Source organism: Globicephala melas, chromosome 12 (assembly GCF_963455315.2).
Source record: "Globicephala melas chromosome 12, mGloMel1.2, whole genome shotgun sequence".
Lineage (NCBI taxonomy): Eukaryota > Metazoa > Chordata > Mammalia > Artiodactyla > Delphinidae > Globicephala > Globicephala melas.
Genome location: NC_083325.1, coordinates 70,303,720 through 70,321,282, shown reverse-complemented (window position 1 = coordinate 70,321,282; position 17,563 = coordinate 70,303,720). Strand labels below are relative to the sequence as shown.

Below are 17,563 nucleotides of genomic sequence, written 5' to 3'. Positions count from 1 at the left end.
CCACACACAAACAATGTAAAAGAGAAAACCTTTCCTAAAATATCAACCCATTTCATGGGTACCATCCATTTAAACTTACAAAATTTGTCAGAACCACTCAAATCATATAGGAAACTAATCACTATAAATCAATAGCAACACATTTAAATTTTTATGTTACTATTTAGAATAAGTCACTAACACCATTAAGCACTTTATTTGAAACTGAATATGGCTAAACCAGCTACTGAATAATTCAGACATCAGTGGGTTAAAGATTCAAGATGATTTGGGCCATCCCAAGCTGTGAACTCCAATGAAAGTCCATTCTAAATGTAGTATCAACTGCTAAATGTCAGCAGCCAAAGAATTTTCAAATGAAAAGTCTTTCACAACGTAATTTTTTACTAAAACATAGATCAAATTACTGAGAAGACGCTATAATTAATAAGGTTTACAATGTCCCTTGATGCCCAGGACTAAGTACATCTGTATTTACCATTAACCTATTTTAGTTTTTGTCAAGCAAGGTCAGAAGTAAGAATTATCACAGAAACTTCCCTATGTCCAAATGTAATTCAAAAGGGTCTTGGGAGGCAAATACCTTGGTGTGTCTTGAAGTAACTTTCTTTCTTTCTTTTTTTCACAAAAAAGATATTCAACCAGTTTTCCTGGCAAACAATACTTAATATAGTTGACTAATTTTACTCAAATTGTGCTCTCTTGAATGTGAGAACAGTGTCTTCTCTTTTATATCCAATAAAAAAAGGTGAACAAAGATTTAGCACTCACGTACAAGAAAGCAAGTTAAGCTCTGCAGGTAGAAACATTTAGAAGTCTCTGCCTTCAAGGAGCACAGACTTACTAACATATATAAACTGAATTTCCTCCTACTTGTTCACAGTAAAATATGTATTTTATTTGGGGAAGATATACCTTCACGGCTAATCATTTTCTTTAAAAGCACTCAACTTATAATCTTTGAGAAAGCTTTTCTTAATAGGACTCAAAACCTAGAAAAGCATGAAAGGTAAAGATTGGTAAATTTATTTACATTAACAGAAAAAATGTCGGGTTTCCCTGGTGGCGCAGTGGTTAAGAAACTGCCTGCCAATGCAGGGGACACGGGTTCAAGCCCTGGTCCAGGAAGAACCCACATGCCGCACAGCAACTAAGCCCGTGTGCCACAACTACTGAGCCTGTGCTCTAGAGCTCGCAAGCCACAACTACTGAGCCTGCATGCCACAACTACTGAAGCCCACACGCCTAGAGCCCGTGCTCCGCAACAAGAGAAGCCACCGCAATGAGAAGCCTGTGCACCATAACGAAGAGTAGCCCCCAATCGCCGCAACTAGAGAAAGCCCGCGCGCAGCAACAAAGACCCAACACAGCCATAAATAAATAAATATTTTAAAAAACATAAAAAATGTCTGCAGAATTAAAAAAAACTGCATAAATCAAGTCAAAAGCCAAAAATGGGAAACAGATCTGTGACACATATGACAAAGGGCCAGTTTCCTTAACCTACAAATCACTCTTAGAAATTAGTATAAAAACGACCAGGAAGCAAAAAAAAAAAAGTGCAAAAGATCTGAATAGACAAGTTTACTGAAAAATATACAAACAGTCAATAAGCGTAGGAAGTTACTCTATAATAGTAGCCACTAAACAAATGTGGCTATTTAAGCTTAAATGAATTAAAATTAAATAAAATTCAAAATTCAGTTCCTTCGTCAAACTAGCCACATTTCGAGTGCTCAATGGCCACATGTGACTAGTGGCTTAGTGCACTGGACAGCACAGATATAGAACATTTCCATTAAGTTCTAATGAACAAAATAACAAAAGAAATGCTTTGTTAATATATCAAAATGGCAGAGTAAAGACTGATAGATTTCTTGGATAACAGAGAAAAGTGGGAAGAAACAAGAACCTTCAAAATTTTGGAGGGGAATATAAACTGCCACTAACTCAAGTTCACAAACTCTTTATCTTAACTATTCCATTCACACAAATGTACATACACATACGCCCAGATATATATACTGAAGTATCTGTTACAAAAGGGGAAAAAAAACTATAAATGACTATTTTAAATGATGGTACATCTAAAAACAATGGAATATTAAGAAGAATGAAACAGATACATAAGTAATGGCATTAAAAGGCATTCTTGACATTCATAAAGAATGCAAATTGAAGAACTGTACATAAAATATAGATAGGTATACATGTTTATACATATTTCTACATACAAGTTTAAAAGTACAGAAAGCTGTATTCAGACTATCAACTATAACTATAGTTAATTTGTTTGGTAACTAAATTATTTTCAATATTTGTGTATGCAGACTTTCACTTAATCCCTATTTTCAGTATAGTGACTCATTCAAGACTAAATCTCTACATACTGCTGTTCTACTTTTTTTTAAATAACGAGCCTATTATAACTGTAACAGTAACTCAATTTAAACACTATTGTTTTTAAGTCATATCTAAAGAGTTCTAAAACTAAGTATATTCAATAACCTTTTAAAAAACACTAAAACATGATAAATCAAACTGTACTAAAAATACTAAATTGCACAATACTACAATACTATAAACTATGAGGATGGCCTCTATGAGATATGGGAAGAAAGAAAACAGAACTGGAGGGGCATTCAGAGGCTCTTGTAAAAAGGACAAAGATAGCAGGTTTTAACAAACCTTACTGATCAGTTCCCTGTAGTTATATCTTCCACACACAGTGGCCTCCTCCCAGACAGCTTTTGTAGTGAAAATATAATGCCCTTTCACTGACAGCAAAATCGTACAGCCTTTTAAAAGTAGATTTTGTGGATGAGGAAACAGCAAGGACTTCTGCAAATCTGACATCATTTTCTCAGCTCCTGTCATAATTCTAGGAGATGCAGCAGCAGCACCTCTCACAGAAATATGTGTTCAAAAAAGATTTTTTTTTCCCTTCCTTTTCCTTAATTTCTGGGCTTTCAAGACAGGATCATGAGAACAGGACAGAAGGAAAGATGAACCGAAAATAATACAAAATTCAAGAGCAAAACACAGGGGAACTTTACTTCAACATTAAGGCAAGAATGAAAATCGCTCAAGCAAAGAATGTTACATCAAATCACTGAGCACAAACAGACTTGCAGATAGCAATTTCATAAATGTATCTCTTATAATTTTATGTCAGTTATATCTCAATAAAGCTGAAATTAAAAATAATGTAGGGGGCTTCCCTGGTGGCACAGTGGTTGGGAGTCCGCCTGCCGATGCAGGGGACACGGGTTCGTGCCCCGGTCCGGGAGGATCCCACATGCCGCGGAGTGGCTGGGCGCGTGAGCCATGGCCGCTGAGCCTGCGTGTCCGCAGCCTGTGCTCCGCGGCGGGAGAGGCCACAACAGTGAGAGGCCCGCGTACCATAAAAAAAAAAAAAAATTAATAATAATAATAATGTAGGGGCTCCCCTGGTGGCGCAGTGGTTAAGAGTCTGCCTGCCAATGCAGGGGACATGGGTTCAATCCCTGGTCCAGGAAGATCCCACATGCTGCTGAGCAACTAAGCCTGTGCGCCACAAATACTGAGCTTGTGCTCTTGAACCTGCGAGCCACAACTACTGAGCCCACGTGCCACAACTACTGAAGCCCACGCGCCTAGAGCCCATGCTCCACAACAAAAGAAGTCACCCCAATGAGAAGTCCTCACACCACAACGAAGAGTAGCCTCCGCTCGCCGGAACTAGAGAAAGCCCGTGGGCAGCAACGAAGACCCAATGCAGCCAAAAATAAATAAATAAACAACCAACATTACAAAAGAATAGATTTCTTTAATATGTTTTTCCAAGATGCAAACTCTCTCCTGGAGATTCTAATACAACTATAAATATAATACAAATACAGACATACAAGGACTCTGGCCTAGTCAATATAGATCCAAGAAGATATTACCAGGCCCAGCCATACTCCTAGCAGAAGAAAATTACTCATGGTAAAGATTAAGAGTACTGAAAATTTCTAAGTTAATACGTCTGTTTTTTCTAAAGTGTATTTTCAGATGTTTTTCTTTCTAATCATTACATAAATTTTATCATTTTACTTTTAAGTAATTCTTTTCTGTTTTCAATACTTCCTCCATAAAATAATTAGCATATGAGAGTTACTCCTTTAATAGAAACTTTCTATTTTCCAACTTATTCCCTAAAGTTAAATGACTTTAGGTAAATAACATAAATAAAAACCTATGTGCTTTCAAAATAGTATTAACCACTAAGTGAAGTCTACATAGAAATACAAACATAAACCACTTTTTCTTCAGTCTACAAATCGCATGCTAAAGATCCGCTGTGCTCCTCATCTCTAACACCCATACTTCACTTATACTTTGACCACTTCACTCCCCAAAGATTCGCAAAGGTACCTGTAGTGCAATCTCTAAGGTCTGCCTCTCTGCCTTTTGCATCTGCAATCGCAACAAACTTGTCCTAAAAGGACATTTTTCCCTTTTAATGCTGCCCTAGTTGTGGTGGGTGACAAGAGAAAAATCAAAAAGAAAATGGTATCATCATTATACCATTATATATACTATTATATACTATGTATATATACTATATATACATAGTATATATACTATGATTATACTATTTCGAAAGCTCTGCTTTGCAAAAACAGCTAAATTCCTCAAGGATGTCACCAAATGTTTACATGATACAATGTTTTGTTTTGTTTTTTTAAAAAGAATGAGCAGAACTTTAAACATAGTTCTAAAGTTAATGTAATGGTTCTCAATATCTCTGGCTTACTACAAATTTTTCTATTTAAATTGCACCAAACACTATGCTACAGATCTCTCATCCAAATCACTTCATCACCACCATCACTGCCACCTTTAAAATTTAAAACATGTAATGGGAGTTCCCTGGTGGCCTAGTGGCTAGGATTCCAGGATTTCACTGCCATGGCCCGGGTTCAGTTCCTGGTTGGGAAACTGAGATCCTGCACGCCATGGGGCATGGCCAAAAACAATAATAATAATAAAATGTAAAACGTGTAAGACTGTTAATTAAATACTTGAATAATGCTTTTTATAACTAGTGTATTTATATGAAACAAATATAAGATCAGTAGGGACACAATCCAGTGTAGTGAATGTGAATGAGCATTCAAGTTCAGTTGAATCTCAACCCCATTATTTCTCTGTCTGGTGTCCTTAGTTATTGGAAGTCTACACTCTACAAGTCTACACTCTACATTTAATCAGCCTTTTGGCATAATTTTATAATAATTATGAATCTTATTTTGCTTTTTCAGATTGTTCATAGCAATCATATCAATTTGTATAGCTCTCTCACATACACACAACACCCCAAATCATGTATGTATATACATATATATTATTGAATGAATAATTTTATTTATCTGTTGCTATATCATTGGTCAGGAATACAACCCCATTTTAATAATGCTCCCTAAAACAGGATAGCTCTACAATGCAGGTACCAAGAACACAATGAAATAAGAAGCAGATACTGCCTATACTCAGTAAATAACTTTAATATATCCTTTCTGAAACTGTTACTAGAACATTTGACTTTAATGCCTATGAAATAAGTTTAAGACTTACTTCTCCTGGTCCTCTTGATCTTATAAATATACACAGTTTCCTAATTTAGGTCAAAGTTAAACTTTCCATTTGTCAAACCACTAATTTTCTGATCTCATTATTATGCATCTGAAAATATTAAAAGATTTACTTTTGCCTATCCCTTCCACATTTACTTCTACCTATTCCTCCTACAAACAGCAACCTTTTCAACACTGAGGTTTACTTTAATCCTTCATTTTATAGATGGTAAAACAAACAAAAAAGGGTAGAGTGTTCCAGAATGGCCATCATCAAAAAATCTACAAACAATAAATGCTGGAGAGGGTGTGGAGAAAAGGGAACCCTTTTGCACCGTTGGTAGGAATTAAATTGATACAGCCACTACGGAGAATAAGTCTGGAGGTTCCTTAAAAAACTAAAAATAGAACTACCATATGACCCAGCAATCCCACTACTGGGCATATACCCTGAGAAAAAATTCAAAAAGAGACATGTACCCCAATGTTCATTGCAGCTCTATTTACAACAGCCAGGACATGGAAGCAACCTAAGTGTCCATCGACAGATGAATGGATAAAGATGTGGCACATATATACAATGGAATATTACTCAGCCACAAAAAGAAGCAAAATTGAGTTATTTGTAGTGAGGTGGATGGACCTCGAGTCTGTCATACAGAGTGAAGTAAGTCATAAAGAGAAAAACAAATACCGTATGCTAACACATATATATGGAAACTAAAAAAAAAAAAGTGGTTCTGATGAACCTAGGGGCAGGACAGCAATAAAGACTCAGACATAGAGAATGGACTTGGGGATATGGGGAGGGGGAAGGGTAAGCTGGGACGAAGTGAGAGGGTAGCATTGACAGATATACACTACCAAATGTAAAATAGATAGCTAGTGGGAAGCAGCCACATAGCACAGGGAGATCAGCTCTGTGCTTTGTGACCTCCTAGAGGGGTGGGATAGACAGAGTGGGAGGGAGGTGCAAGAGGGAGGGGATATGCAGATGTATGTATACATATAGCTAATTCACTTTGTTATACAGCAGAAATTAACACAACATTGTAAAGCGATTATACTCCAATAAAGATGTTAAGAAAAAAAGAAAGAAAAAAAAGAATAGAGTGTTTTCTAGATTTTGGCTACTAGAAAAAAGAAGAAAAGTTTTAGTGTCACCATTCTCTTTCTAAAATTCATTTTGATTTAGACTGAAGTCTTACACATTTGCCAGAATCAAATAAAAATACCAAGCCACTAACATACTAATCCCTTCAGAACTCAGAGCTCTATTGATTAAACTAGTCTTTACATCTTTTAAGTACTTCCACATAACTAGTTAAGGCTTGAAATATTTATTATAAATGAGCAAATATACTAATTTATTATAGGAAAATCTAAACAGTAGATGCAAATTTTTCCTGCCACAATCTCTCAATGATTATTTTATCCAAAGAGATAATTCAAAAAGCACTCAGGACATTCTAGAGACTTAAAATTAATTAACATAATTAGAGTTGGGATCTGCTTACCTGTAAATAAAATTTACCATCCTTCCTTAAATAAAAGAGGTCCTGAGGTAGTATTGATCAAGTATAACAAAGTAAAAGAGTCTTCTGTGAAGGACCAATTTCCCCACCACCCAAAAAAACTAATTCTAGAGTTTTTTCTTTAGAGAGAAACGACCAGTAGTCACAATTATGAAGATATATGGTTAAGTGAAGACACCCAACAAATAAAATGTGCTTTTATTTATTCACTTTCTTTCACAGTTCCAACTAAAGCACATACAAGTTGAAGACTCATCAACCCCCTAACACAAAACATTTACAAAACAAATGCACAAGGTTTACAAAACAAATGTGTAAGATTGAATAAACAATAGGACCCAGATTGGGGGAAATAAACAAAAATGACTGGACGGTAATATACCAAATGTTAACAGAGCTCTGAGAAGTGAAATACATGATTTATTTCCTTCTTTATACTAAAATTCTATAATTTTCCACAAGTTTTCCTACAGTGAACATTTATTACTTTTCAGAAAACTCCCCTTTAAAAAATAAAACACAACACATAATAAAGGTTCATTTAGAAGGGCTCTCCATGTTGAATAAGTATTACTGACATGATTCACCATTAAAGATAATGCCTCCAGTTCTTCTCACTTCCCAACACTAAAATGCTGTGTTATATCCTATTACTTTTCTGCTGCAACCTTACTTTTCCAAACCTTTCAATTCCACATAGTGGACGCTTTTAACTTTTTCATAAAACATAACTTCTCATTCATCCTCAATACTCTATTTTTTAAAACCTACCTCTAAATTTCGTTACAATAAATTTAGAAGGAAAAAAAAAAGATGGTTTTATCCACTAATTACAACTTCGTGAGGCCACCATCACTTTAGCTACGGAAAAGTCAAGGCCGGGTAAACTACAGGTCCCACCATGCATTGCTGCCTTGTTCAGAGTAGGTCTCTACGGAAACAGAAAAAAAAAATTCTACAAGTCCCACCTGTTACTTCGTTTCTAAACACCTCCTGCACTTTCAGCTCCAACAACAAACGTAAAACAAGAGCCTCGTGACCTCCGGCCTGAGCCGGGAGCCCAGACAGGCAAGGGGCCCGGGGTCAGGCGGCGTGTCTGCTATAGCGGGTCAATTCTACCCAGCTCCAGCGCTCCCCTCTTCTTTCCGGGGCTGGGTACACGCACAAGCCTTCTCCTATCTGCATCCAATGGGGGCTCTTCAGCCACACAAGGGAGAAGAACCGGTTACTGTGCAAGCCCAAGAGACTTCCCCATGCCGGGGCGGGGGCTACCACAGAGTGGGGGCGAAAGCGTCGTGACCCCGAGAAGCAGCTTCAAAACACCAAGAGGACTCGTCGCAGACGCAGGGAGAAGCCACAGCCCCGCGGTGACCCTCTTCCGCCGGGCGCCTCCATTCCCACAGGGACCACAAACCCGACACTAACCTCCGCCCTCACAGCGCGGTTTTGTGCCCCCTCAGCCGGGTCGCAGGGCCACTGACCTCCCTTCCCCTGCAACCGGCGGGCGGCGAGGGAACGAAATCCTCCCAGCCTTCCCGTCCGCTCCCTCCTCCTTACCGTCTTGGCGGCCTCCGCCCAGGTCCTGCCCTTCTTCCTACGGCCCTTTTCCCTCATGTCGGGTCTTGAACTGACTGGGAGGCTCCCGTGTCCGGGCTGCGGCCGCCCTCCCTGCCTGCTCTGCCCTGCGCTGTTTTTCCCGCGGTGCCGGGAAAGATGGGAGAAAGGGGAAGTCAGGCCGGAGGAGCACCCAAGCAGAGGAAGCGGCGGGGGTGGTGCGCGGGAGGCGGTCTATGGGGCGGCCGGTCCTCCTGCTGCCGTTACCACTGCTACCGCCGCTGCCATATTGGGTCCTTACTGTACAGGCAGCCGCTACGGTCATGTGACCGCTCCCGCGCGGCCGTCACTACTGTACGCAGCCGGCCGCGCGAACGAGCGCGCGCGCACCCCAGCCTCCCGCGCGGGGATGCAGGGAGAACGAGCCGACCAGCCGCCGCGCCTGGCCACTCCCCCGCCCTCCGCGCTCCGCCTCGCTTAGAGAGCATGCGCATCGGGGAGGTCCGACGCTACGCTGCGTCGGGCGTCTTGCGCTCTTGCCTACAGCGAAAACCTGCCTGCGGAAGCGGAACTTGTTACGGCCCGGAAGGTTTATTGAGTGGATTTTGACCGCGTGCGGGGCGCCGCGGTGGCTGTAGAGACGGGGACCCTCGCAACTATCACTTCCAATAAGCCTCGAACTTTCATTTTTTATTTGTCCACGTTCATTTTTAGAAAGGTTATCTTTTTGAAGATTTACAACAATTTTCGTCCACTTTTTTTACCCCATTTGATAGATGAAGCAATTTGAGATTGAGTGACGCCAAACTCACGAGTCTAGAATATGGTGAAGCCAAAAATCAAACTACGAGCTCAGAGTCCTTTCCGTCTCTCCAGAATGCCTCTCAGTCTTAGGTGACCTTTATTTTACGGCCACCAGTAACTACATTCACGCTTTTACATGTGAATGTCTCATCAAGGACAGAAATGATGTCTTTTTTATCTTGGTGAGCTCGCTTCCTGGCACAGTGCCTGTACATATCAGTCGCCCAGTAAATATTTGCTGAATGACTCAGCTGTATCTGTGGTCAGAAACAATTATTTGTAGTGTCCATAACAGCCTCCTGAAAGATCCAGAATGTGGCATCTTCCGTCGCATTTCCATGTCTTTATACTTAAAAAAGTAAGGAATGTGTAGTAACGCCTACTAATCTCCCAAATCCACCTGCTTCCAGAAGCTGCTTCCGATCTACTAACTATTTTCTAAAATAGGACTGAGAGTTGAGCTGTTTATTGGGAGAAAAGACCGTTGAGAACAATACTTAACTTGGAGTCCATGGATAGGTTTCAGAAGTTTATGAACCCCCTAAAATTATGGGCAATATTTTGTGTGTTAGTTGTGCATTTTCTGAGAAGAGGATTCATAACTTTTCCGCAAGTTTTAAAAGGGGTCTGTTACACGCACACAAAGTCTTAATAGGGAGTTTGAGAGGCATCTAGATACTTCCTTATTTTTCTCCTTCAGTCATTAATCAGACAGCCCCATATCAGCAATTCATAATAGATATATTTTCACAATATATTTTACTACTCATGGCACTATCCATAACATGCAAGGTATGCACCATCTCACTCTAAAGCGTAGGTCAATAGTCAGTTCAAGAAGCACCTCTCCTTTCCCAGCTGTTGACTGGGACTTGCCATCTAGCCCTGTTGCCTGGGCAGTTTACCTCAGCTTGTTTTCAAATCCTGCTAGGACAGATATTCCCACTGTCCTTACTTTGCTTTTCTGGAGCTCCATTCCCAGATTTTAATTTCAAGGGTAGGGACTGTGGTATTGCAGTTCCTACTTTTAATCTTCCACAGATCTAAATGGTTATTATTATCATTATTATTATTATTAAATTATATATAATTCCCCAGAGAGTATTTTTGTCCCAATGTGTATTGATTCAATTTGTTATGCCTATTTGCATCTCTCATATTCCCACTCTAGTTCTGGATTTCCTTAAATGTCCTGTCTCTACTCCCACCCTACTCAAACCCACTCTTCAAAGGATGCCAGATTGTTCTTCTTAAAACCCAACCCTCCCCCATTACTACACCCTCCAAAATTCCTAATAAAGTCAAATTTCTTAGCCCTACTTCTGCTTTTGTCTTTTCATTTGACTTATAATATTGACTCATACATCATATAAAAATTAGTGGCCACCAGTTGCAGTCCCACCCTGTCTCCCTTCAGCCCCTGATTTACCTATAAATTTGCTAATCCCAACCTTCTCCTTACTATAGGCTAATCCTTCCTTCAGTACACTGGATACTATACTGTATACAGGAGCCCAGGCTTCTCACTATCTTTGGAATGTTAGTTCATAAAATACGCCTTTTTAAAAAAAATTTTCTAGCTCTGACTCCCCTCCACCATCTTCTACAAACCTACTCAAGATCCTTCAAGATTAAATAAAGAAATTTCTTTACCCTACCACCTTACCCTACCAAATTATTTTTCTTTCTCTTCTTCACCCATAAATATCTTGAAAGCGTGGCCTACACTCACAGTCTCCACCTCCACAGCTTCCACCCACTCTTCTGCCCTTCTAAGTGAGCCATGGCCGCTGAGCCTGCGCGTCCGGAGCCTGTGCTCCGCAACGGGAGAGGCCCCAACAGTGAGAGGCCCGCGTACCGCAAAAAAATTCACAAGTGTTACCAGGTGCTGGGAGTAGGGGAGAATGTGGACTTACTGTTTAATGGGTACAGAGTTTCAGTATGGGATGATGAAAAAATTTCTGGAGATGGTTAGTGGTGATAGTTGCACAACAATATGAATGTACTTAATGCCACTGAATTGTACCCTTAAAAATGACTAAAATGTAGGGAGGGTGGGAGGGAGGGAGGGAGATGCAAGAGGGAGGAGATATGGGGACATATGTATATGTATAACTGATTCACTTTGTTATAAAGCAGAAACTAACACACCATTGTAAAGCAATTATACTCCAATAAAGATGTTTAAAAAAATGACTAAAATGGAAAATTTGAGGTCATTTTACTATAATTAAAAACTTATTTTAAAAAATGGGAATTCCTTGGCAGTCCAGTGGTTAGGATTCCATGCTTTCACTGCTGAGGGCCCAGGTTCAATCCCTGGTCAGGGAACTAAGATCCTGAAAGCCGCACAGCGTGGCCCCCCCCCCAAAAAAATTAACAGTTGTTCTATATACCAGTAATAACTGATAGAAAGTTTGAAAACCTCCATTCCCAATAGCTACAAAAGAGTGTATGTGTATATGCATACAGTTGACCCTTGAACAATGCAGGGGTTAGGGTCACCAACCTCCCCAAGAAGTGCTATCTCTGCCTCAAAAACAAAGGAATGGCTAAGTATGACTCACCCAAAGGCAGGAAGCTGAAACGGTTTGGAGAGAATCAGGACTCAAACACTAGTTCTTTTGATTCCACTTATTATGATCTCTAATCGAACACAAACTTTTCCCCACACTTAGTTAAAGATCTATAAAATAAAAACACAGGTATTATATTTATTGAAAAAAATCCACGTATAAGTGGACCCACATGTACATATTTTATACACATACCAAAAATTAGGACTAATGTGAAGAAAAAATGTCTTGACTGTTCATAACCTATATAAAGTGAACAACTCATTTCTGAGAGAACTAAAATAAGACTCTTAGTAAATAAATATATAAACCATGATCTTAGATAAGAAGACTATTCTAAATGCTCTTTAATTCAAAATAATATCTTAGGGAGATTTATTTGGCTATATTTTGACCAAATAATGTTGAAGTTCATCTCAAACAATAAGTTAAAATTAACCAGTACAATTTTTTTAAAAGAAGAGTAATGTGGGAAGATTTGTCTCACAGATTTTAAAACATATTTTTGAGGACTAATAATCTTGTTTAAAACAAAAAGAAAAAATAATCAAAACTAGAGAAACTGGTTCCAAAACTGACAGAGATTAGTGAACAAAATACCATAGATAACTTAGAAACAAGCCTTAGTATAAACAGAACTTAGTATATAATAAAAGTGACATCATCAGTGAGGAAATGAAGTTTTATGCAGTAAATGATGTTGGCATAATTTATGTATAACCATTTAGAAAAAAATAGAGCATATTCCTCTTCCATTTTTTTTTTCAGGGAGGGTAAACCAGAGTCTGGGTGTCTGTGGCCCCTATCTTTGCCTCCTTACATATGTTTAAATATATATTATGAGAAAAAAAAAAAGTAAAAAGGGAGTTCTCTGGTGGCCTAGTGGGTAGGATTCCAGGCTTTCACTGCCATGGTCCAGGTTCAATCCCTGGTCGGGGTACTAAGATCCCGCAAGCCGTGCAGTGCCGCCAAAAAAAAAAAAAAAGCAAATACATGTTATGTATATATAAATATAAATACATATCCTTGTTGTTGATCAGACTAGGGTCCAAATGGGCAATATCTTCTGAGAGCACCTTTGCTGGAATGTGGCATCCATCAAGATGACCAGGGACCACATGTCAGGCCCCTTAGGGATAGAGATGATATTTTCAACATCTTTTATGAAGCCGGCATTGGCAAAAATGTCCCTAGAACAGTTTTGTAAAGAATCAACTCTTTTTCATGACGTTCTTATTGGAAATCTTATCATTGTTAAGAAAGATGGCACTAGCTTTATACATCTGTAGGAACTCATCATTGGCCAGGAAGTCAGAGCCTTTGACTTTCCACTGTCTGGCGGGATGAAATAAGGGAAAAATCATTCTGGTTTCACCTCCTTGCTCACAGAATGGTCCATTAATGCAAGAAGTCAAGACTGGCAACTCTCAAGCCCAGTTCCTCAGGTTTTCATAGTTCTAGCTGTTGATCCCTGCTATCCTATCCTCTCTATCCACACAACCTGGATTCTTGACTGTCTTCTCAAGGTAGACAATAATGCTATCTATTATACATTGGACAGAATCCTGGACATTGAACCCCCAGTTCACATAATCTTTAACTACCTCATCAGGGAACATCCCTGCTGGAGAGCCAAGTCTGTCTAATGCAAGGCTCACTTTCTATCCAGTTTTCCCAACACCATTTGTTTAAGAGACTATCCTTTCCCCAGTGTATATTCTTAGCTCCTTTGTCAGAAATTAATTGACCATATATATATGGGCTTATTTCTGGCCTCTGTATTCTGTTCCATTTATCTATGTGTCTGTTATTATGCTGAAACCATGCTATTTTGTTTGCTATCTCTTTGAAATGTAGTCTGAAAGCCTTCAGCTTTGTTCTTTTCAAAATTGTGTTGGCCATTCAGGGTCTTTTGTGGTTCCATTCAAATTTTAAGATTGTTTTTTCTATTTCTGTGAAAAATGCCATTGAAATTTTGATAGGGATTGCATAGATTTTGTAGATCCCTTTGGGAAGCATGGACATTTTAACAATATTAATCCTTCCAATCTATAAACACAGAGTATCTTTCCATTTATTTGTGTCTTCTTCAATTTCTTTCATCAATGTCTTATAGTTTTCAGTGTATAGATCTTTCACCTCCTTGGTTAAATTTATTCCTAAGTTTTTATTCTTTTTGATGTTATTGGAAATGAGATAGTTTTCTTAATTTCTCTTTCTGACAGTTCATTGTTGGTGTTTAAAAATGCAACAGATTTTTGTATATTGATTTTGTCCCCTGCATCTTTACTGAATTTGTCTATTAGTTCTAATAGTTTTTTGGTGGAGTCTTTAGGTTTTTCTACATGTAAAATCATGTCATATGCAAATAGTGACAGTTTTACTTCTGCCTTTCCAATTTGGATGTCTTTTATTTCTTTTTCTTCCTAATTGCTCTGTCAGGACTCCCAGTATTATGTTGAATGAAAACGGCAAGAGTGACACCCTTATCTTGTTCCTATTCTTAGAAGAAAAGCTTTCAGCTTTCCACCATTGAGTATGATGTTAGCTGTGGGCTTGTCAAATATGGCCTTTATTATATTGAGGTACATCCCCTCTATACCCAGTTTGTTGACACTTTTTATCTTGAAAGGACGCTGAATTTTGTCCAATGATTTTTCTGCATCTATTGAAATGATCATATGATCTTTATCCTTCATTTTGTTCATGTGTTGTATCACATTGATTTGTGGGTATTGAACCACCCTTGCATCCTTAGACTAAATCCCACTTAATTATGGTATATGATCCTTTTAATGTACTGTGGAATTGGTTTACTAATATGTTGTTGAGGATTTTTGCATCTGTATTCATCAGAGATACTGGTCTGTAATTTTCTTTCCTTGTAGTGTCCTTGTGTGGTTTAGGTATCAGAGTAATACTGGCCTCATAAAATGACTTTGGAAGTGTTTCCTCCTCTTCTATTTGTTGGAAGAGTTTGAGAAGGATTGGTATTCATTCTTCTCTACATGTTTGGTAGAATTCACCAGTGAAGGCTTCTGGTCCTGGACTTTTCTTTGTTGGTAGATCTTTGATTACTGATTCAATCTCCTTACTAGTAATCAGTCTGTTCAGATTTCTATTTCTTCATGATTCAGCCTTGGTAGGTTATATGCTTATAGGAATTTACTCATTTCTTCTAGGATGTCCAAAGTGTTGGCATGTAATTATTCATAGGTGTCTCTTATGATTCTTTTTATTTCTGAGGTATCAATTGTAATGTCTCCTCTTTCATTTGTAATTTTATTTATTTGAGTCCTCTTTCTTTTTTCTTGGTTAGTCTAGCTAAAGGTTTGCGTATCTTGTTTATCTTTTAAAAAACTGTTCTTAGTTTCATTGATCTTTTCTAGTGTCTCTATTTCATTCATTTCTGCTCTGATCTTTATTTTCTCCCTTCTAATTTTGAGCTTAGTTTGTTCTTCCTTTTCTATTTCCTTGATGTGTAAAGTTAGGTTGTCTATTTGAGAGCTTTCTTTTTTCTTATTGTAGGAGTTTACTATAAACTCCCCTCTTGAAACTGCTTTTGCTGCATCCCAGAAGATTTTGTACATTGTATTTCCATTTTCATTTGTCTCAAGGTATTTTTTTAAATTTCTCTTTCTATTTATTTGACCTACTGGTTGTTCAGGAGCATGCTGTTTAGTCTCAGCATAGTTGTGAATTTTCCAGTTTTCTTCCTATAACCGATTTCTAGTTTCATACCATTGTGGTTGGAAAAGATACTTGGTAGGATTTCAATCTTCTTGAATGTATTAAGACTTGTTTTATGGTTGAACATATAATCTATCCTGGAGAATGTTCCATGTGCACCTGAGAAGAATGTGTATTCTGCTGCTGTTAGATGGAATGTTCTGTAAATGTCTGTTAAGTCCATCTGGTTTAACATGCCATTTAAGTCCAATGTTTCTTTATTGATTTTCTGTCTGGATGATCTATCCATTGTTGAAAATGAGATTTTGAAGTCCTCTACTATTAGTGTAGTGTGGTATATTTCTCCCTTCAGATCTGTTAATATTTGCTTTATATATTTAGGTGCTCCTATGTTGATACACAAATATTTACAAATGTTATACTCTTGATAAATCAATCCCTTTATCATTATATAATGACCTTCTTTGTCTCTTGCTACAGTCTTTGGCTTAAAGTCTATTTTGTGTGATATAAGTATAGCCACCTCTGCTTTCTTTTGGTTTTCATTTGCATGGGATATCTTTTTCCATCCCTTCACTTTCAGTCTGTGTGCCTCTAAAGCTGAAGTGAGTCTCTTGTAAGCAGCATATAACTGGGTCTTGTTTTTTTTGTGTGTGTGGTATGTGGGCCTCTCACTGTTGTGGCCTCTCCCGTTGCGGAGCACAGGCTCCGGATGCGCAGGCTCAACAGCCATGTCTCACGGGCCCAGCAGCTCCGCGGCATGTGGGATCTTCCCGGACCAGGGCTCAAACCCGTGTCCCCTGCATTGGCAGGTGGATTCTTAACCACTTCGCCACAAGGGAAGCCCTACAATTAACTTTTAAAAATACCCCAGTTTGGTAGAATTATCCAATTCTGTCTAATGATAATCCAAAGACAATTTTCTTTTTAAGAAACTTTTTCTTATAGCCTCACAGATAGTAGAACCAACATTAATTCTGGGGGGAAATAGTTGTTTTAAAAAGACAATATTAAATAAATAGTGTAGCATGAAGGCACCAGAGCACAGGTCTTCTGAAGCCCTTGTTAGCTCTACCCTAGCCACAGACATCAGCCTTAATCAGTTTGCCATCTCAAACATGCTTGCCTTGGACTTCCCTGGTGGTGTAGTGGTTAAGAATCCACCTGCCAATGCAGGGGACACGGGTTCGAGCCCTGGTCCGGGAAGATCCCACATGCCACGGAGCAGCTAAGCCCGTGCAACACAACTACTGAGTCTGCGCTCTAGAGCCCGCAAGCCACAACTACTGAGCCCGCGTGCCACAACTACTGAAGCCCATGCGCCTAGAGCCCGTGCTCCGCAACAAGAGAAGCCACCACAATTAGAAGCCTGCGCACCGCAATGAAGAGTAGCCCCCGCTCGCCACAACTAGAGAAAGCCCGCACGCAGCAATGAAGACCCAACGCAGCAAAAAATAAATAAATAAATAAAATAATTTTTTAAAAAAGAAAAAACATGCTCGCCTTGACTTAGGTCATGACCAGGAGGCAGGCTGTAGGTGGATCCTGTTCAAAGTCCTTGCCTCTGACTCTACATTGGTCAACAGCTGTGGCTGCACACAGAAAGAGGTGCCAGACTCAGACTGACTGGGCTGGAGTTCCCTCACCTGACTGCCAGAAGCTGGGCGAGCCACTGAAACTTTTTAAGCCTCACTTCTCTCTATGAGGGTTATTATGAGGTCTGAATGAGGTAACAGATGTAGAGTGCTTAGAATAGCACCTAGTACATTGTAAGCCATCAATAAATGTTAGTTATTGTGTCTTG

At 39.0% G+C, this 17,563-nt stretch overlaps 1 protein-coding gene across 1 annotated transcript in view; it reads right to left on the bottom strand.

Moving 5' to 3' along the window:
• ASXL2 (ASXL transcriptional regulator 2) overlaps positions 1-9,121 on the bottom strand; it is a 129,813-nt gene extending 120,692 nt beyond the window's left edge. The window contains exon 1 of the mRNA XM_030858207.2: positions 8,693-9,121. Coding sequence (XP_030714067.2) covers positions 8,693-8,749 — 57 coding nt within the window. The 5' untranslated portion in view covers positions 8,750-9,121. The remainder of the gene's footprint in view (positions 1-8,692) is intronic.
• Positions 9,122-17,563: the final 8,442 nt, after the last annotated feature.